The 23,310-nt window shown below is 38.4% G+C and overlaps 1 protein-coding gene across 9 annotated transcripts in view; it reads right to left on the bottom strand.

Annotated features, from left to right (window-relative positions):
* The window catches only part of grip2b (glutamate receptor interacting protein 2b), a 158,134-nt gene that overhangs the window by 15,603 nt on the left and 119,221 nt on the right, over positions 1–23,310 (bottom strand). For 5 of the 9 annotated variants that reach the window (XM_058632044.1, XM_058632041.1, XM_058632045.1 and 2 more), the window contains exons 2-14: positions 17,715–17,792; positions 15,959–16,094; positions 15,652–15,797; positions 15,267–15,353; positions 14,146–14,221; positions 10,396–10,541; positions 9,895–10,042; positions 8,595–8,764; positions 5,908–6,063; positions 5,526–5,678; positions 5,234–5,420; positions 1,537–1,682; positions 1,140–1,220 (exon numbers count right to left, since the gene is read on the bottom strand). In XM_058632044.1, the coding sequence (XP_058488027.1) occupies positions 1,140–1,220; positions 1,537–1,682; positions 5,234–5,420; positions 5,526–5,678; positions 5,908–6,063; positions 8,595–8,764; positions 9,895–10,042; positions 10,396–10,541; positions 14,146–14,221; positions 15,267–15,353; positions 15,652–15,797; positions 15,959–16,094; positions 17,715–17,792 (1,710 nt within the window). The remainder of the gene's footprint in view (positions 1–1,139; positions 1,221–1,536; positions 1,683–5,233; positions 5,421–5,525; positions 5,679–5,907; positions 6,064–8,594; positions 8,765–9,894; positions 10,043–10,395; positions 10,542–14,145; positions 14,222–15,266; positions 15,354–15,651; positions 15,798–15,958; positions 16,095–17,714; positions 17,793–23,310) is intronic. The other 4 variants (XM_058632046.1, XM_058632042.1, XM_058632047.1 and 1 more) reach the window with 2 other exon arrangements.

Here is a 23,310-nt window from a genome sequence, read left to right as displayed (position 1 = left end):
TTGGTGAAATCTGGCTAATTAAGGGGGACTTTGACCAATCAAGGGGCAAGTCAGAGTCAGAAAAAGAAGAATATGTTCCTATTGGCTATTCTACTAAGCAGCTGCATGTACACATCCCTTCAGTGGAGAAAACATGTACACCCACTACTCCAGAAACAGTATAGTATAACTCCAGACTATCCTGATTTGCAGCTTCCCATTTGGCAGTTAAGGGGAAACCTCTTACCGATGTTAAAGTAAGGGTTACTGGTGTGAAAGTGTGTAAAATGTAAAAACAAATACTGTACAATCTTTATTTAATTTGACAAAGTTGGGGGCATGATCATTGCAAGTTAAGTTTTCCTTAAGGTTCCCCTTAACTGTCAACCTGGACCTACACATCTGGATGCTATCTTCAGCATCATTGCAGACTCTAATGCTAATTGACTTAAAAATCTTGCTGAATCTTGCTGATACATGCTTGAATTAAAATGCGTGGAAAGCATTCTCGTGAGTAGGATGAGGGAAAGTTTTATCAGAAAGTTGAATACAGTACTGCAGCTTTGGAACACTGTCAGGTTATGTGATACATTGTTTGATCTCTGTGAATAAAAAGTGTGCAGGGAACCTTTACAGCTTGAAACTGGCACTGATACCTCCCATTTTTCAGAAGCTTTTCCTGCAAACATGGTGGTGTGAGCAAACCGAGTCAAGTGAGGTCCAGAGCTCTCTTGGTTGCGATCTGTAGTGTAGCATAGCCTGCTCTTTCTAGCTTTCACATACTTATTGACCCATGCATTAACTGGAATCAAACACTGTATAACAGCTTCAAATAAACAATCACATATAAATGTCCGAAAGGCTCGTACGCATACTGTTATGGTAATATTTTGTGGGGCCACTGTCTTGGGATAAGTGTGTCACCAGAGAGAAAAACAGACTGCAAGTGCCCTGTTATCTATATCTTTTTATAATCACCACTGATGTTCACAGCTGAGCTTCCCTGCAGGGATGACTATCCTGCAAAATGCATGTTTATTGGTGTGTGTCATGGGGATTCTGACATTTGAACATTTCACAAGCAGGTCTTCAAAACAGAAATTACATCACTTTAAGATTTGGTGTCTTGTGTGTGTGTGTGTGTGTTTGTGTGTTGCTACCACTGATGGTGAGCCCCAGCTCCACTCCTCTCTTCTTAGGCAGTTTGACATGGAAAGTACCACTGCTAGGCACCACTGACTCTGTAGCACAAACACATTCACAGCCCTAAATTAGATGCTTTTTGTGTCCAAACCTAAACACAGGTTACCAATTGTGTTAAAACATTCAAAACAAGGAAATGGTTATTATCACCCTCAATTCCTCAAAAGACCAAAACTACTGCAACTGGTTAAAAAAGGAAATAGGCAACATAATTGTTTCTAATGTGGCTAAACCTGTTGTTTCAAAACAACTTTTCTGAGACTTGTAGATGTTGTAAGCTATGAAAAAGGTCACAACAAAGACTAAGACATACCGTGATTAATTGTATGTTAATCTTCTGTTAACGTCACACACCTGCTACGTCAAATTCTATCTCCAGGGTAACCTTATTGGTCAGAGCTGCGTCTCGGAGAAGCTGATTGGCTTCCTCCAGAGTCCCATCCTCCGTGGGGATCCCATTGATTGACAGAAGACGATCCCCGACCTGAAGCAGGCCGCACCTACAACAAGAGTTACCACGGTAATGTCGAAGAAGGTTAAAATCACCACACATATAAAGTTTTCTTTCCAAAATATAACTTTACTGAGTTTTAGTTAACGTGATTATCCTTTTTTTCACAGTGCCAGTGCTGGAGCCTACATATTCTTTATCATTTTGACAGTCAGCTCCAGTTTCCATATCCACCTACACCTTTTTTTTTCCCATTTAATCTTTCCGAGCTTTGACTGAAATCTCTGCTTCAGTAAAATATAGACATGAATGGTAGTCTGCAATGCACCTGGATCTGTGGGACATGTTCCGAATGTTTGTGTTGTATGTTTGAGTGTGACTTTGAAGAGTGATATATAGGCCATTTTATACATGACAATGTTTGTGCATGAATCCAGAAACTTTTGAGGGCCCCCTGATTTGATAGTGTGCTATATGCGATATGGCCCACAGACCGTAAGACTTGCTTTCATTTTATTATTCTCTGAGACACTGGGGATGTGTTTTGTGCAGAAAAATGGGCCTGGCTTACATCACAAAAGAAAGGCCACCCACTGCTTACCTGAATTATGGACAGAATAGCATTTTTCCTGCCGTCTATAAGGAGAAAGTTTGCCACAAACATCATGAGGGTTTGTGCATATTGTACATGCAATGTTGTTGTCACGGCTGTTGTCACTTACTGAAGCTATTTAGATATGACCACCCCCAAGTTGAAAATGCAAGCGCAAAATTGTCTTACATGTAGGTGTACTAATGCTCAGCAGCACCCTACCACGGATCTTCTGTTTTCCTTTAAAGAGGCAGGATGATCCCAAAAGCAGCTTCTTAGTCCCTGCTGTGCAACATGTCATTTTTGTATTATTTTTAGATGTTGCAGCTCCCAGTGCTGCTGTTTGGATTTCTGTTCGCAAAACATCCACCCCCCCCCAAACTTGGCTTTTTTGCAACATAAATCAGTGCAACTGCAGTGAGAAAAGTCAAGCATGCGAGAGCTGACATAACTTAAGTCGTGAAAAGTCTTACTACCTTCCCTTCAAGAGGTATTGTTTGAATGTGGTAGTCCAGATTTTGAGATATAGGCATGTGAACTCAAAGAGAAGCCTCTCAGAATGTTTTACAACAACAAAAACAAATCTAAATCAAACCTGCAGTTCCTAAGATGCTCATTGAACCAAAGTAAAACTCATCGAAAAAGTAATCAGTCTATAGGTTTTTCTTTCCAAAGCCAACATTCGCTCAAGTGTATAGTCTTTAAAAACACACTTAAAGCTACAGTAACGTGCAAAACTATCAGGCCATCGTCAGATTCTAGATTCTATAATGTATAAATAAAGTATAATTTTTTACCAATATTTTTTATTGGAACACATCCAGAAAATACAGGAAGCATTTATGCAGTTTAAAAGTAACACAGCTTTCAAGTGTCAAGTAATTAGTGTGACCTTGAAAAATATCTGCTGTGAAAAATGTCTATTACACCAGGTTTATTAAAGACATGATTGAGCATTACATACACAGGTGAGTTCAATTCATTGACATCTTGTTAATATACCTCCAGGGTACCAGGGTAAAATGGTACCCAAAGATGATTATATTAGATTTACAGTTAGAAGTTTCAAGGTTTTCATAGCCCAGCCTTAATCTTCACATTGTCCATATGTTGCACAGTAGCAGAACCGTGTCTTTTGTGTGTCCCGTCTCTGCTCCTCCAGCACAGCATCTTGACTTACCAAAAAATGAGCAAATGAGCTATCACAGCAGTTCCTGCTCTGTCACCAAGTTTGCTACTTTAGCTCTATCGTGCTGTGAGAGACTTTGGAAACTTTGTCAAGCATTACCAACAACTGGTGCTTTAGTTGTAATGTGTTCTTGTAATGTCTGCATCAAAAGTGATTCACCAACTGTCACTTTTTTCACAAAAACTATCTTCTCAGAGCAGTGTGAAAAATATTGAATGCTTGCTGACTCTGACTGAAGGTGCCCTAACAGATGCCCAGGTATGTCTTTGGTGTACAATGAGTAGCAACCCTTTATGGTGTCACCAATTGATTTGTGGACTGAGTTGTAAAGTTTTTGAGTTGTAAAGTTTTTGCAGTTTATCTAGCACTATCTTGTGTTTTTGTGGACCAGTGGGCGGTACAAGCTGTCAGCTGTACTTCATTATCTATTTGGCTCTAAATGGGACAGTACTTCACATAATAGACATCAAATTGAATTGAAGAAATTCAATTCAGTGATTGAGACCACAACACTTTCAGAAAAATGTTGACATTATGAATCAAGTAAGAGGTGGGCTCAGGTTTTCATTGTTAACATTATTTGCACACAAACCAGAGGAGTGGCCTCAGCATAACAAGCACGTTTAGATGTTTAACTCTTGTCATCACCAATACTCAATGTTTTTTTGTTTCTTGTGATAATGAACTGCATTAAAATTTTTGAATGAAACCTCTAGCAGCACTAATGCAGGATAATTACAGGCTATAGTGCTAAAGGTTCTTGAATTTCACCACTGCACAAAACTTATGGAGTTAAAGAGGATAAACTCCGGTTGAGTATAATTTAGGGTGTGAGGGGGTTCATTTGGATTCACCCTGTCAGGCAGAAAAGAGGTTATTAATCGATCTCTTTGACGTGGGAGAGGGGAAGCTGGCTAATTAGTGTTGTTAGCATGGGCACTGGGGCCTCAGGGTGCAGAAACCCGCTCAGTACTTAGAGAGAGCTTACTTATATAATGAGAACATCAGTAAACACACAATGCAAACTGAGAATCCAGAGATGTCGATGCTGTTAGCACAAATGCATGAACTGAAGTGACACACACACACGCAGGTGGGTATTAACAAAATCCCAACCTACGTGTGTGTGTGTGTCTGTATAAAGGCTTCAAAATGTTTAAACACCAACACACATCACAAAGCCAATCAGATTACTGTTATTATAGACCATCAGACTTGTGTGATACATCAGTTATACCTAGTGAACATAGTACTCACCTTGTTGTTTTTAACTTTATAAGTTAGCAACTTTTTTGTATGTGTTACTTTGTTTTAAAGACAAACTGCCAAAATAGAAAGTACACAAGTACACGTCGGAAAATAATCCAGTCCAATGAAATGGATTAGAGACAATCTGAATACATAAATTAGTCAAAGGCCTGTTTAGACAGATTATGTCTAACAATGCTTTCAGGATTCAGGATTCAACACCCTTGAAAAACGTAGAAAGTGATACAAATTCAGGGCAATACCAAAACAGCTACAATTGATATAAAAATGCATACATTATATCTAACTACACGTGTTTCATGAAATCATCCACAGAAATGGTTCAGTTCCTTCTGTGAAATATAGCTATTTGGCCAAAATCACCCAGTGACGTCCCCGAAAAGAAAATGTGCAAATCTTGTTCATTTAAGCATTTAAACCATCCTTATTACACACCAGTAGTGAACACACAGTTCCCATACCAGAAGTCGAACCGGGGCAACCTGGGTGAAAACCAGGAATCCTAACCACTATACAGGAAGCTAATCAAGAGAGAGTTTATTGCACTCACCTCTCTGCAGAGCTGTCGGGCTCTATGAATCTGATGAGTGGGGGTGCTGACAGTGTTTCAGTGGCAAATATTCCTCCCTGCAGCTGGACACCAAAACCATTGAGTGGGTCGCCTGTTAAGACTACCTCACTAGTCTCAACGTGAACGACTTGACCACCTGGACCCACCGAACTGGATGCCAGCGATACTAAACACACAAATACAAAATGTGTGAGGTTGATCCATATGGATACATATTTTCCACAACAATGAAAATAAAGAACAGGTCGACAGATATATTTATGGAGCCTACAGGAGCTTTTGTGCTCTTTCTTTCTCTGCCGTCGTTTTAGCAATGAGTTCCGTGGACTCATGGGAACTGAAGGCCTTGGTAAAGTGTTGGAGCTCTGGCTACTCGGGCCTGATGTGGTTGTAGAACCAGGGGAGAAGCTTGCTGACACTAGAGCTGCAAAAACAGACAAAAAAAGCATTTTGTCCACTGTTCCCTAGGTGCATTGCACAGGCAAAACAAATACAATAGGGTTAAAGGTATATTGTAGGAGAGAAGGGTAGGAGAGAAAGTACAAGGATATAGGAATAATCATTGCATCAGTACTTAATTATATTTAATGTGAAATGAAGGACAGTAATAGAGAGAATGGATGAAGAAGAAAATTAAGAATTTCTGTTCTTACACTTGCAGTAATCAAGGCTACTGATGGTGTTATTGTTGGAGGCGGTCCATGATTTGTTGAGGGTGGAGCTTGTATTGGACAGGGTGGAGTTCAAAGGGTGACAGAAGTTTACACAGGGGTCCCAGGAGTGTGGGTGGTCTGACTTTTGGACCTTTACTGGAATACACATGCACACACACACACACATGCAAGCACAGAAACACACAAAAATGAATTACTTCCATCTTCCATGAAACCTAACCCTAACTTAAAAAAAAGGAACTTAGAAGGAAATAATACATTTGACTACATAGAGACAAATGAAAAGAGACAGAAGATAAGAAAGTGACAGGATGAGAAACGAGGGATATTTTGGATAGGGGGTTTAGGATGGGAGATGAGTAGAGAAGAAATTACAAGTGTAAAAATACAAGGTTTGGTTCTCAGACCAATTCTTTTCACTTTGCACATGCTTCCTCTAGGCAGTATTATTAAAAAAAGACGATGACACACAGTTATACATATCCATGAAGTCGGTTGACGGTAATCAAGTTATGAATTTCCAGGAATGTTCTTATTATACTTCTGAACACAGACAAAACCAAAGTTATGGTCCCTGGCCCTAATACCTTAGGGAAGCACCATCTGAACATTTAATCAACCTGGATGGCATTACCATGGCCTCCAGTTCTACTGTAAAGAACCATGGAGTTATTTACAACCCAAATTTCTCATTTGTCTCACACATACAGCAAGTCTGTGAGTCAGTCCTCTTTCACCTGCACAATATAACGATAATCAGAAACGTCATTCAAGGATTTTTTTTTTTCTCTCCACTGTTGCCAAGTGGTTTCTCATTGTGTTCCTGTTGGGTTTCTCTATGATACTTGTAAGGACATGCAAATAAAATGGGTTTGAATTGGATTATGAGAAGGAGGTAGCAGGCCATAAGCAGATGCTGACAACTATAAGAGAGCAGTTATGACTTTAATCAAATATCATACTGCCATTATACTCCCTGTCGTTCTTTGTCCTATTCATTTGCGTCTTCTATATTTAGCGCTCCCTCTTCTCCATTCCTTCTCATGCCAAGCTAAAATGACTGCCCCATACAATCTGTATAGAAAGTAGCCTGGAGTAAAAAGTTTTAGTCTAATTAAAGTCTAGAATTTCTCATTTTTATTCTCAGTCTTTCAGCCTCGTCTCTTAATCCTGCAGTGTTTTTCATCCTCTCTCGGGTCTCTAATCAGGTCATAGAAAAATTAAAACACATTTTTCCACACACACAAAACAAGACGTGAGTGTGGAGAGAAAAAGGATGTAAATAATACATGTTCATCTGAATGTAATACTGGCAGCTTTGTTACGTGTACGAACCTGTGCACATGCTATATACAGTCACATGTTTCTAGATGTGTACCACTATGTGTGTAGTGCAGATATGTCATACTTAAATCTGTCGACTGTGCAGCAACAACCTGGGATAATAAAGCCGCCATTGGCATCAGCATTTCCCCCTGTGAATCCACTGGCACTAATTCTCCTGCAGATGAGAAGTCGCTGCTCAACCACGGGTGAGGAAACACTCCTACAACTAATTAAGCACAAAGCTGCCACTGCAGCCGAAAATATTTCTCAATCAGCGTTCTTGTGAGACAACAAGGCAAGTAAAATTACATTTTCTCTTACTGATGTGCTCAATGTGCAAGGGGGCAATTATTGATCGAAAAACAAAACAAAAATGACTATGGATTTGACTTTCATTTCATACGTGTTCAACATTTTAAAAGTCAGATTTGTCAGAATGAAAAAAATCTTATTATTAGTAGTAGTGGTAATTATTAGTAATGTGTATACAAACACATATAGTATGTTTGCAACGATTAGTCGATGTAATTGGTTGTTGCAGATTTTTTTTAGTGGTAGAGTTTAAAACAGCGCATCTAGCAAGCCACGTCCAGTAACTGCAATGTGCAACAGGAAGTGATGGGGGCAGTAGACCAAATTCTCCCACTATCTACACCAATTCCATTCTGAATCATCGAAAAAGAACAAATGAAAAATGGAGGACTTTCACCAAAACTTTCAAAAGTGTGTGATTTTGAATAAAGATGAAGTTGAATGCTGCCTCTGCAAGACAGAACTCTCAGTGATCATGTCAGCAAGCATTTCTTTCAGCACACAAATGTCCTCAGTGGATATACGTAAGTGAGACTGACGGTGGAGGCAGAGAAACGTATGTCTAATGCGAAGTTGTTGAAACCGATTTGACTGCAAATAAAGGGTAAGGCCCTTCGAGCCAGAGCCGGGTTCATGTAAATATTCCAATGTGGCTGAGATGTCTCTGACAAGGTAAACTTCCCCTTAAATTGTGACTAATCGACTTATCGGAAAAAATAATCAAGTGATTAGTTGACTACCAAAGTAATTGTTAGCTGCAGCAGAGAGCTGGTGTGTTGCATGCTATTTAAAAAAGATATATACTCAGTAATGGTCTTCATTTACATGGGAGCGGTACTGTATGTGTTATAGGAAAATGGTTGTGCATATATCAACCCACACTGATGTTGAACTTTAGTTTGCACATTAATTGCTTTAGGTGGGCTCAGAGGGCAATCATGTATGGCTTAAAGTAAAGCTGTTCCATCTGTTTAATGCTGTCCAATGTGTAAATTAAGGTAAAAAAAACAAGTTTGAACTCTATCCACCTGTGTCATGCTGTTTCCCTGCCAGCCTTGTCTGATTGGAGGGTAATATTTCCAATTTGACCAGTTCTGCTGTGCTTGCTAATAGCTGTGTTGCCTCAAGGACGGTACAGTGTTCTGTCGATGTCCCATCTATGGACAGCAGGTGATCGCCTGCATGCAACGCTCCACATCTGTGAAATCCGGAAAAAAGAAAAAGAAAAATGGTAGTAATGACAGGGTAACTCACAATATGACACAATACGATAAATCACACTAGCTCAAGTAGCTACTAGTTGTTTTTACTTGAGTAAACATCATAACTGAAGGATCGAGCATTCCCTTTAAAAGTTGGAGGAGTTAGATATTTTTACATTATCCCACTGTCAACTGCCTCTATAATTAATTGCCATGTTTCATGTTACCACATAGAGTCATTATGTAATACATGTGCTTATATTTGTCACCAGTATGTCAACACTCATATTTGAGAAATATTATATTTTTGTTTGGTTTGAAAATGGCACATTGGCTCCGACACAAGGCTCTTCATGCTGTGGTTCAAATTTCTGGAGACTATGTGGTAAAGAAAAGTGACATATGGTGAACCTCCATAGTTCAAACCGTTCTGTTGTTGAGGTTATTTTAGTGCTCGGTTGTGCCCTGACAAAAGGTTCAAGCGTTTCATGTACAGTATATTTTGAGCCAGACGGAGGCTGGGGGCAGAATCCTGTCTCCTACTGTCTGTGTGAGTTATAGGGCTGGACACAGCCTGTGTGCATGTGTCTCTGCTTGTTTTAGGTACCTTTTGTTGGTAAGTTTAGGGCTATGATGTCCAAATAAATGGAAGTCAATGCAGTGTCCTTAACGGCCAGTGGGTAACAAAAGGACAGCAAGGCTTATAGGGCACCAACATAAGCACGGTATTGGTTTACTACTGACATCATGAACAGTCACTGTAAACATTGCATTGTTGTTGTCATTTACTAACATAACTTCAATCTGGTTGATTACTTTGTGGTTTAAGTAGAGTAGCTTTTATTAGATTATGTAGGGGCTCCAACAGGTCTTTATATGGTCTAAGAGAGAAAAGAATCATAGACTGAGTATATGTACTGTATATATATATATATATATATATATATATATATATATATATATATATATATATATATATATATATATATATATATATATATATATATATATATATATATATATATATATATATATATATATACTCAAGTTCAACATAGATTATAGAAAGTGTATCAAGATCAAAAGTGCAAACATGTAAACATGTAAACATTTAGTGTGTGTTTACCTGTCCGCCACACTCCCAGGCTTAACCCTGTCGATGACAATGACCTGCTTGTTTTGATGATTGGCTGATGTCAGCATGATGCCCAGTGCTGCTCCTGGCGACTTTGCAATTTCCACTAATAGTGGACCTGAAGCATTTGTCACTGTGTCTGATTAATAATAAAACAAACAAACAAACAAATCATAAAACTGAGACTCAAACACAGCAGAGTAGCTCTCACTCTCAGAGAGGAGGATCCTGCAGATTTTTTTTGAGGCGGACAATGTTCATGAATGCACCCAAAGTGATCTAAGCAATGCACTATGGTTAGGTTTTAAAGGTTAATCCAGGAAAAAGTCAGAGTTCGGCCTGAGGTGGCAGCAAATGCCAGCACATCAACAAAACAATCCATTTTCCTTCTTTTTTTTGTTTTATTTCAGTGGCATTTTAGAACAGTCTACAAACATCTATTCCCAAAGGTTTATTTAATGCATCCGTTTGTGTGTGTGTGTGGTCTCTGACCCATGATGGCAACGTCGTACTCTATCTGGAACAGAGCTTCCTGGCCACACTGAGCCAACACGATGAGGGCATCGCTGTGGTTGATGTTGTGCAGCGGCAAACCATCCACACTGAGCAGGCGATCACCGGAACGTAATGTTCCCTCTCTGAAAATACACAGGGAAGGAAGTTTGATCGTAAAGTGCATCTCACCACCACCAAGAAAGACTGAAGACACAAGCTAGTGAGTGAGTGAGTGACCCCTCATCCCTCCAATCAAGTGCAATTTATGATAGCCAGGTCATATTTGTAAATGAGAACTGGTTCTTAAACATTTTATCTGGTAAAACAAAATAATAATTTTTATATCCACTCTTTTTGTAGTGTGCTCTTACTGCTATGTTTTTTTGGAGCCCTTTATCACTGACTGACTGATAATGTGTCGGCTAAACTGCATTTTGTTGTTTTTATAACAATAAAAAAAAAGACTTTTTCACAATGACGATCTCAAAAAACTATACAATCCTAACGTTTACAGAATCATATTTTAGAAATTCTAATTTAGATAGATAGATAGATACTTTATTCATCTCACAGAGAAATTCACAAAATTTAGCCCCCATACATCCTTTCTTAAGCTGTTTCCGCTCTTTTATTTATTTTACCACTCCTTCCTGTCTCCAGTGACTATGTAATGCTGAAATGAGCTTTATTTACATAGAGATCAAAGAGATGACAAATGCAGTCAGTGCAAACGCTCGATCACAGGTTATACCACCGCGCTTCCCAACATTTAAAATATTCACATAGAAACATTAATGTTTAATATTTAGATTTGTTTTATGTTCTATTATAAGACGGATGGAACTTCGTTGCAATTTAGTTTCAGATAACTTTGAGTAATTATCCCTTTTCAGAGACTTGATATTTACGATGCACTCAAAGGTATTTCAAGAAAATTGTTCATTCCATTGCAAAAAAAAATAAAATAAAAATTGAGATGTAGCACTGTAGCAACTTTCATGCAGATGACTGCGTTTGACAGCTGATAGATGCGTTATGCATGATGTCAGAGTGTGAGTAACACAGAGCTGTCACCATACCAGCCAGAGGTTGTAAAGTATGACGCTAATACCCCTGAAGGAAAAGACTGGAGTCAGATAAAAGTCTGAATAAAAGTTTAAACTGACATGAAAATGGTTTTACCCTTGGCTCCAACCTGGGTAAAAGGTGAGCAGTGTGAAAGTGACTCCAAGGCCAACATGACATATGACCACAACATACACGTCAGTTTAAACTAAACAATCTGATGTCTTTCCACATGAAAGAGAAACAGGGGTGTTTCAAGAGACTTTTGGGGCCTTGAAGAAAGGGGCTCTATACAAAACTGAGTGAAAGCAAGCATGACTTTGGGCCTATGGATTCCAACCATTGCAGTCTCCTGTATTACCAATCTTAAAGGTCCAGTTAATTGCACAAAAACATTTCACTGGAGTTTGTTCATGTGAATCTTCAGAGAAAGGAACAACATTCTCCAGTTACTTGAACACCACGTGAATGGATAATAATACTACTCATTCTTTTATGCTTTCATTTACCCATCATTTATTTTACTGTAGGTCTGTCCTGATTTAAATAAATTGCCTTAAAGCTATACTGGGCAGAACAACAATAGATGAACAGAAAGAACTGTCATATGACTGATCTAAAATAATCTCTTAATCTCTGAAAGGCTCTGTCCATACTGGCATGGATTTTATTGTGTTTACCTTTTTGAAGTTGCTGTAATAGTGACCTTTTCACTGGTATGAGCACCTTTTTCTTCTGAACTGTCCCTTAAATGGTCACAGTCTCCCATGACAGGCCAGATTTCACCAAGGCTCAAAATAGAGCCTCGAGTAGGTACAGATGTCTAGATGTTTCTCAGATCACTTTAATTACATAATTCTGAAAGGTTGGTTTGGATTTTCTTTTCATCAACAATGCTAAAAATATGTTACCCATCAAAGTTTCAAGGGCATCATTGACATGAAGACTGCTTAAAGGTTTTCCTATTAATAAAATCTATTTCAAGTGATGATGCAGTGAAAGCAGTTTCATTGTTGTCCTGTGAAAAAAACAAAAAGCAGTCAAACAAACAAAAACAAAAACAGTAAAGTTGAACTCTCAGTTCAACTATAATTCCCACTTGGTAATGGTAAAACATGTAAGCACTCCTGGGACTTTGTGGTTCTGGAGATTGAGTTTTCTCCAAGTGGCCCAATAGGGTTTATAAAGCAGCATGACTATCTCATCCGATTCCTGTGGACTGACCTACATTTTCAGGATGAATTTGCTTAAGATGGTGAAAGATGAGCTTCAGGGGAAAAATAATTCAAAAGTAAGAAAAGTTAATCCTGGTATTGGCCCAGACCATATATATATATATATATGATCCATGAAGCTTTAATTAAATTGTCTTATAATAGTGGAATGTCTTTGAAAATATCACAAGACTTTTAGTAGATATACAATGAATTTAGCCAAACCAATGCAAAAAGCTGCACAAGTGATCAAAGGAAAATGGTGGCACTTTATTTTCACTTTGACTACAATTGTTGAAGGAGAAGGAACACAAGACAAATGACTACGTCCAGCAACAGCTGAGAAATTAAGCCATGAGAGATGTTTGGGTGAAAATTAAAGCCAGGGTTTATAATTTGTTACAGAACCACTTTCACACCCTAATAGGCTCCAATAAACAAAGTTGTGTGATAAAAAGCCAGTACGTGCAGCCCTAGCAATACTATAATAAACATAACCTTTTAATTCAGGTCACATGGAATGATTGGTGGGTGTAACTGTCACTAACCAAACTGCCGACCTGCGCAAACCCTATCCATGCCTGAGTTGTCACAATAAGCCAGAGAGATACATGTATGGTCCACTATTCTATTCCACAGCCAAAATTCACAGTTTCATTACACACAACAACCTCCACAAAGTATTGAGGAGAAGGCCAATAAAAAAATGGTGGAATATATCAGTTACATTTCACCACAGTCTTTGAGAACAACTTCCATCTTGATTCCTCTTGAATATTGAACCATTTATGAAGGAAATGACAAAAACATTAACTAATCAAACAGCCCCAAGTCCAGTTCCCAATTGTTAACTTGCTTAAATGAAGATGTCTCCTGTTGTGATCTATTAACATAATGTAAAATTATATATGCCTTTCAACATTACAGCTATTTTTTTTTTTTGTATTTTCATATACTACTTTATTGCTTTAACCTGAAAACAATAGTCGTCTTTGCAGGGGGATGTTTTCTTTTTATCTTGAGGGGATTTGTAGGAATTCGTATTATGGATTGACAGAGTTGCATTGCATCATTTGAACACTAAAGCTGTGCAAATCTTAACATGAAGGCTTAGACAGACACATGATGACAACATTAAATGGCATATGAGGTGATTCATGCTGCTACTGCTCTGAGCAACGCATAACTGTAAGATGATGGTCACGAAGAAAGACATTGTTACCCTTTGGGCACATTTTAATGAAGGTGCAGAAAAATCACCAGCTTCTGTCTGGAACTGTGTGTTAGATTTATCTCAGTTTATTATCCTTTAAAATAAACTATAAAAGCATACTTATTAGGCTCTGATTGTACATGCGGTGGGTTTATGTTTCCGTGATGTGTTAGTGTATCAGTAGACATGTGTATGTACATGTTAAGTTTGAATATAACACGTGTAGTGATTTCATTTTTCCATAGTTAAGTCTACCTGTCTGCAGGGCCACCTGGCCTCACGTAGGTGACCACTAGGGGGCGCGACTTGTGCCAGTCTTCGTGTGAGCCTCCTGTCAGAAAAGAAGGACAAAGTTGATGATGACCAAGATGAGAAATCTTTACATTGTTAATTATGAAATTGTAAAACATGCCTGTCAACATGGCTCGTGTTTTCTTTTAAAGAGTGAAAATGTAACTTTAACTGATGGCTGCCAGGGAAATATGCTTACAAATGCGTACATGAAATATAATAGAATAAAAAATTAAAATCAATAACGAAGTGATTCCCAAAGACTGGGTAAGGACCCACAGATGAGGCACGGGAGGGTTTTTTTTTGGTTCTCCATACACATTTTATGCACATAAATAATTTTAATTCATTTACCACACATTTCATGAAAATTATTTGTTTACCAGTTCAAAATGATATTCAGTTTTATAGATAGGGCTGTCAATTATGCACAAATTTACTCTTTCCACGATTTATATTGGGAATTGGTTCACGGTAGTTTGCCATCTTTAAAAAGTGGTTCTCCATGCAGAAAGTTAGGGAAACACTGCACTAGAATCTCTAAAGGGATAGTGCAGTTTTTGTAATGGGGTTTTATAAGTTACTTATAGTGGCTCACATGCGGGTGACTTCACTGTGTGTCCTCCCTGTGGGAGAAATAGACTTGGGCAGTGAGCACTTCCTGTTGAAATGGACAGTGTTTTAGGTGAGTCTTTTCTTAGGTGACTAATATACACACACACACACAAGGACACTAAACTCTAAATTCTCCACCGTCTTTGTTCATTGACTTTTATTTTGTAACAAAACTACACTGTATATATATATATATATATATATATATATATATATATAAATATATATATACTGTATCTGTCCCTATAGCTACTGCATACTTTGACTGAGCAGCCGCTGGCTGCCTCTTGGCACAGGGAGCACACAGCTACTGTATATCTTAACATGGTACACATCTAATTCAGCCCCACTAAATGGAAGGGATTATTCAATGTCTCTATTTTTAAAAGGCACAGCACTGTCTCTTTATTTGGTGTAGATTACTATAGTTCACAACAGCTACAAAACTGGTTTGTTTTACTGACGGTTACCTCTCACGACGAAGCCAAAGCTGTTCCCCTCTTTGTGCAAACAGATGTCGATTGTCTTTGATATAACTCCTGAGCTGCTGTCTGGTGCTTTGAGAACAGCGAGAGGGGTGGGTAGGTTGAGAGGGATAGTGAGAAAGAGTGAAGGAAGAGGAAGAGAGAGAATATAATGTATGTTTATAGTTGCTAAATAATTTTCTACATACTGTTCCTCCTGTTGCTGCTGTGATCTAGTCAAATTAATATTATTTGCTAATGGAGCTTACAAATGTAATACCGAAAAAAAAAATATAGAAAAACTATGTGTTTGTAAAGACGTCTATCTTTATTGACAATACAAAACCTCACTTTGGTGAATGGTGCCACACATGATGTGACTTATACATACCTGTAGGGGGCAGTTCATACTCCACCTCCAGCAGAACTCTCTCTCCTACATTCTTTAACAAGCTGATGATCTCTTCATGGCGCAGTTTGGTCAGATTGATGCCATTCACAGACTTGATGTAGTCACCAACATTTAGCTGGTCACTCCTGCACAGAAAAAGGGAGAAAGGATGTACAATCTGGACACTGTGTTTTTGTGCAGCATGTACTGTATCTCATTTCTTTCATGAAAAATAGATTTACTCTACACTGAATGTACAGTGTTTATTGTGCTTCTTCCTTATTAGTGATGCATCTGTTCCACCCACCTGGCTGCAAGTCCTCCAGGCCGCAGGTTCGATACCCGTGGTTTCCCGTCCTTGTCGGTTCCTCCTGAGATAGTGAGGCCAAGTGTGCTGCCTTCTTTCTTCACCAGCTCCACCATGGTAACCCCCCGCAGAGCTTCTAACCAAAAACACACACACACATAAAGACAAAATACACACAAACAAAACAGGCAAGGACACGGACATAACCACACATGCATACACACATACAAACACACACTCAAACACACAAAATATAGCAGAGAGACACATTGTTAGTGGCAGCCTTTGCTCCATTCTGATTCATGGATTAAAGCAAAGTCAAGATACAAGAACAGTAAAGACTAAACACTAAAGACATTTGCTGCTGTGCGTCCTTGAGTGAGACTCTGATTCCCCTGTCTGCTCAAAATGAGAGAATCTACTAAAATGACTAAAATGTAAATGTGAAACTCGGATAAGATCAGCATCAGTTAATCAAAGTTAAAAAACACTCCTGCAGCCATTCCACGAGTAACAGCTAATTAACACAATTACCGATGTGTAATAAAACTGATTCTTCTATATTTCATTGTACACATTTTTCTGTAGAAATCAATTTTTAAGTGGCAAAAACTAAGCAAGCAATTAACCTACACAGTGGTCATCAAAGTCACATTTAATATCAAAATTGGTACAGCAAATGTACTGTATGTCTATGCCTACATACAGAAGTACAGTGAGCGAGAGTATTACAGTAGTAGTACAGTACAGTGCTGCATACATTCCCAAAACTATATTAACAAAGGCATAATCCTCAATACTCAACATTCAATTCACTTTCATCCTTGTATCATGCTGTAGTAAGAGTTTATGGTAAAAGTTTGTGAAGAGAGGATGGCTTCAGTGGGACTTAGGTTTCAAATATTTGTAACATAAGCAGGTTCAAATGAACAATCACTTTCAGAACAAGGCTGTGAATTGACTTTGGATCAAGAGATGATGAACAAGAGATTGTCTTTGTTTCTTAAAGACACTATCACATGGCTCTCGGTCTTTTCCCCCCCTCCCGAGCTGTGAGGGAGGAGGGTTTTGTTGCCATGTTGACTGTTATTTACAGTAGCCAACAGCGCCACTGCAGCTACTCCACAACATGACAAAATAGGTAAACAAAGAAAACAGCCTACTCTCTACTGCTCTGTTAAATGAAGAGGAAGCTGAGAATGATATTTCTGAATGAATGAGTGAATCCATGATGATTCATGGATGAAGGAATGAGCTGTGCAGATCGGTCCCGCCATTGTCTTTACTCGTGTCATTGCCATTATCGGATATAAACGGCCAACAGAAACCAACAGAATACTGCAGATAAATAACCAAGAAATCTCTGTCATTGGACTCAATTTCTTCATTGCCCAGTGTGGCACCCGCCACCCCCCAGCTCAAGCTTTGGAGTGATAAATGTCTAGATTAGGCAAATCTTTCAAGCAACACTCAGAATCAGTGAGGTGCTTCAAAACACATCTCTGTGGGTGCTACAACACACAGAGGGGCATGCGCGCGCGCACACACACACACAGACACACACACACACTCTTTATCTGCAGAAACACAGTCATTCATTAATTAGTCCTTGTAGCGTTCATATTTGCATAAAAGCCCAGGAGCTTTTACTGATGTACTCTGACGGAGGGAACACATGAACTAAGATGATCACAAAATGATGCAGAGGTGATTGTGTTCATATTCTATAAATGTCTGGATGGATGGATGGATATACCTGGTATACTGTGTCTTCTACAGGCCATTGTTTGTTCTGGTCCAGAGATATCCTTAGTTTTTCCATATGGGCCATCATCTAGACAAAACAGAAAGAGAAAAAAATGAGTATGTCTTCTTTCTTACTTAAAAGTATTCTATCAGTAACCACCGACAACTTTACACCTTTACACACATTATCAACACAAGTCTATGACTTAGGCAGTTGATGGTTGTGAAAGACAATAATAATCATTGGACAGGACACATTAAAGGATAGAACTAAACATGTGACGTATGCTCCTCTGCCAACAGTCGTTCAGCAGTGAACACCATTCATTTAATCGTAACCCATGAATGACACCTTCATCCTTCTGCAACATCTTCTCTATTAAAAACATAATAGATTTTATTTTCTGTTCATTTAATTGATCTGAATATCCAGCAAGAGTCTAAGGAAAAGCTACTTCAACAATTTAGATTAGAAGGTAGCCTGATATTATAATTCAATTTATCTTATTCATATTTTTCAAGAAACCTCCAAGATAGGACATGTAAAGATTCTGTACAAAAATGGGAATGCTTAATCTTGACCCCCAGGGTCCCCCAATTGGGGGACACGGACAGAGTTTACCCAACTTATTTTTCTTTCTTTTTTTTTTTTTTTTAAACTCGGTATTAGAAAAATCTGGTCTACAAAGCTGTAAAAACCTCTTTAAAATGTGACAATCACAGCTCAAATAACACCTAAGTGAATAACTACATGTCAAACTTCATAAATACCAATGCATCAAAAGGTTATTGCGCATATCGCCGCATTTCTGGAGCTGACGCTCCGCCATCTTGTCCCCCACACACACCCACACATTATTCAAATGAAAGCTAAGACTCTGCCCTTTCCAATGGTATATGCCAAAGCAGTATAGGACAAAGCATTACAGCGATACAGATACGCCAGATAATACAGACAACAGAGAGTCGTTCGCTGAACAACAACTGTAAAATCTCTCTTACCTTTGATGTTTCTCTGTGAGAAATTAATCTTTCACCACAAACAAAGTGCTCCCTGGTTAAATTGACTCCCTGTGTAACACTCAAGTGCTTCCTGGCGTCTCTAGGTGACGTCATCACGTTTTTAGAAGCATTACCCTATCCTAAGGCAGCAGCTAGCCACTTGGTTGCCTCTCATTGGCGAACGAAGCTGTCAATCAAAATTTGGAGACGACAGCTTTAAGGAAGCCAATAGAGAGACAAGTCAGCTGGTGTTTGTTTTTTGAATGGAAAACATATTAAAGTCTGCAGGAACTTTGAAACAATGCCAGAAATAGTTTTATTGAACATAAATAGGTATATTAAAGTGAAGAAAGTAGTTAAATACATGGTTTAAATCCAAATTGCACAGATGTTTTGAAAAAGTGACAAATTAGTCTTTGCCTGTAATTTTTGCACTAAAATCACTCTAATTTTGTTCTGCTTCACTTGATCAAAGTCAAACTTTGCAGAGATTATATTCACAGGCTGTACTTTGATTTGAGCGATTTGAGCTTATTCTCCATTATTCTAGAGAGATATTCATCTTTATTTTGGAGGGTTTTTCAGGCAAAGCTGAATTATTTTAATGTTTTTGGTGTTCTATCTTCATTTACTCTTCACCACTAATACTGACACTGATATTTACACATCTTTTTTCCTTTTTCCTTTACTATGACACCAAAAGTATTAAAATAGGCCTTGTGGTTGCAGAGATATACTCATTTTATTATGAATAGGAAATATGCGTTTATAGACCTAAAAAATAGGCTCAAATAGGCTTGGTGCTCAAGAGGTTAAGAAACAACAAAATACATAATCTGTTTCGGGTATCATGCGTTGTATAATAATCTTGTATATCAATTGAATTTTGGTGGTATTGACTGAAGGGACTTTGTGTATGTGTTGATGAAGTTAGGTTCCCTTGTGCTGAATAGTGAAAGGAAATCCATTCTTGTAAAAAAAAAAAAAGAAGAGGTGATTCATTTTATTCTCCAGCACAGCTGTTCCTGGTAGAGGATTATTATTTGATAAGACAGATCCTCCAATCGGATCTCCGCAGGTGTTGATAACTGAATCTTTAAATTCATTTATAGACTGCAACCACTACCTAATCCGCAAACTGGATTTTAGATTTCAGTGCACCTTTTTTTTTGGGTCTCATCAATGACATAAAGTGATGTTATGGGTGGGCTATGTTAAGAATTATATCCTCTCAATTACTACCACACCTTACTCAAGTAGTTACATTGAACTGTAATATATTGAGGGACAACTACGCTGCAACTTAAATGTCCCAGCTAAAGTTGCAAAATAGATCTATATTTCTAAAGTGACTCAGCACCTAAAGCAACATTTTTAACTGAAGCCATCATCAACAGTGCAACAAAACGAGAAAGGATTGCAACATGTCTTGCAATACAGAGTTAGTGCACTTAAAATACATCCATAGCTTTTTTTCATTAGTTTGTTCTTCGAGATGTTGTCACCAAGCGTAACCAGTGTTGGCAATTTAAAACAGTCTCAAACTTGTAACTAGTAACTAACAGTGAGTCACATAAGGGAGCTGGAGCCAATTCCAGGCAACATTGGAGGAGAGGCAGGGGGATATTTTACTCCTCCTAATGGCCTCACGAGAAACCAAAAAGTAATGCATGCATGGGTCTTTTGAATAAATATATACATATAAAAAAAAATCCAATGCACACTGTAGTGTTCATGTAGGTGTGAAATGGCGTGACATGCCAAAGAATAGTTAAAACGATGACCGATGTAGTGAGGCCTTCACAAGAGGAACCAAAAACGTTAACACATTTAAGATCAAATGCAAATCCAGGATGCGGTGTTAGATGTGAAAAACAACTACTGTAATGTCTGTGCAGAATTTCCTTTATCAAGGTCAAATTTCTCCTAAAATCTTCTAGAAATTCTATTATAATCTCTACATTCCTGACCGGCCTTTTCAAACGCTTTCATGCAAACACATTTTAGTTAAGTGACGTTAAGTAACCCCAACAATTTTATAAAATCTTACAAAACAAAACCAACTAATTTACTGGCTTCCAATTACCACACTTTATTGAGTGTTTTCCATCTATAGCATGTTCAATACCTGGAGCAATTCCATTCCCTGTGGGCTTTATATGTGTGTCCAAAGAATATGCAGCACTTATCCACTTGTAATGCTTAGAAATCACTTCAAGCAGTGACAGGGGAAAGGAGGCCACTGTTGTTGTGTCTTGGGGTTTAGCAAATCTTCACAGAGGTGTAATAGGTTTAATAATTCATAGGTTGTTTATTAAATTTTGCTTTAAACCACCTTCATAAGTTATCTGGCTGGCTGCGTTCCTGCTGTAAGGCTGTCACAGACATAATGGGCCCCAGAGGCTGCTCATCAAACCCTCCCAAACCCCCCCCCCCCACACACACTCACACACATAGCTGCAGAGAGGGATACATGCACAGGATTTAGTACCTGTATATGCGCAGACATGCAAAGACACAAAATACATAAATGTATCCCCTCTCCATGGACACACAATGAGTAACACAGAACATAAAGAGCAATTAACCATCTCTGTCTCTTTGGTAATAAGGATCCTCAGTTCTTATTCTTATTCCACAATCCACTGTTAAGTTTCAGCGCCTGATTTATCATCACACAGCCAACATATTTGTTACAACAGGCATTAGGAAGTGATAATCTGTAAGAAGTTACAGTATCTTTTATAAATAATATTTTTTACATAAGCCTCAGCTCCAGTCGAGCTGAGGGTTTTCTTTGAAGGATCTCTTTTCTGCTGCTTTTTCTCTCCCGCTCTGATGAATTAGCCTCTCCTGGTGAATAATTTTAAAGTGATTAGGCTAATGACTGCTGGCATCAGCTTACTGAAAAGGTTGAGTTATAGACAAGGCATTGAGCCAGATTTGACTCCTGCAACAGAATCACTGGCATAACGTTTATAGCACCAGCCTCTTTTCAGAAAGAGATTGTAACAATTGTAACACGTATGCAAGGATGGATTACTGAATGGGCTATTACATCCACCCCTGATGTCTTGACGGGGCCCTGAGTCAAATAGGGGAGGTTAAGTAATGTGATATGTCTATTAGGACCCCTCAATCATGTTACTCTATTCTATTATATCATCATTATTATTATTAGTAGTACTATTATTAGCCAGCCGTTGCCTAGTTAAAGCACATTTAAACAGAATATTTTTACTTCATTTTTTTACCCCTTTTCCAGTCTGTTACATTCATGTTTACATCAGTAAAAGGTATTTAATCAATCAATACCACCGTTTGATGACTGCAAGGGAATCTCAAGCCAAGACGAGAGGCAGGGAACAGCCTGAACAGATCACTGGCCTAGCACAGCACAAACATCCGCTTTCTTGCTGTGAGGCACCAGTGCTAACCATCTCACCACCATGTTGCAGACCTTTTTTGTGTAATGCCTCTGTGCTTGTGTTGTATTGTGTTGTGTTGTTGGACAGCACGGAGAAATAATGCAGATACTATCACACTATCTGAGCACAATGGGTAAGTGCTGCTCTTCCACCACCTCCTCGCTCAGCCTCCCCATTTCCATTGGGCCCATACACAGTATATATTTCCTTCCCAGGAATGTGATGTTTGATTGATAACAGCGTTTTCATTTCCGTCAGTGTGGAAAGTAAATACACAGTTGGATGATATTTACATGCAAATGATAGAGGTCTTCACAGGGTGGCTTATTTTAACATTCATTTACACCACTTTCATCAGCTCTGACATTAAACAACATTTGTGGTTGTTTCACATATTTATTGAGGTCATCGGTGGTGGTTATAGAACCTGCTTACACTCTAATGCAGTTGTGGAAATTATCTTTATACATTCTTGATATACATCCATCTTGGAGCCACTGTTGTCTAATGATAAATTACCCTCTGCGGGAAAAGATCGGTATATTGGTGCTTCCCGTATAGATAGATGGTTTTAAATTCACACGATATGCTTAGAAAAGTTTTGTCCAGTTTTAAACTAGATGTGTACGTTTGTTCTGATCTTCAAATCTTTGAGATTTGTTCATCAAAAGTTGATTGTGAGACACCTGAGTAAAGGTGTAAATTGTGTGAAAACACTTGAAAATAGGGTGCTGGTACGGAAAAACAAAACAAAACGGAAAGACGGTTACGTACCAATCAATATAAAGTATCTTTAATCCTGTTTAGCTTTCAGTTGAGGAGAGAAGAAGGGAAACAACTTGTCAATAAAAGCACCATGTGGAAGATTGGACACACTGTGCTTGAACTGAACACCACAGAAAACACCACAGGGAAGATGGGGCACAGCACCACTTGTCTACGACTTTAATAATAATAATACTCCTCCAACAAACTCAGAAGACCAGTATGATTAGTCAGGACATCAGAAGACTTGAGGCCTTGAAAAGGCTCCCAAAATATGAGGAAACAAGAGTTGTTCCAACAATAACTTGTTGAGTTGTGTAAAACGCTGTGTCTTTTAAAATACTTAAAACTAACTTGTAGTTAGTTATTCTTTGCACACACACACCAATTAGTGCTAGTGAATTTGATCTC

Source organism: Solea solea, chromosome 6, assembly GCF_958295425.1.
Source record: "Solea solea chromosome 6, fSolSol10.1, whole genome shotgun sequence".
Lineage (NCBI taxonomy): Eukaryota > Metazoa > Chordata > Actinopteri > Pleuronectiformes > Soleidae > Solea > Solea solea.
This window is presented reverse-complemented; position numbering and strand designations above follow the sequence as displayed.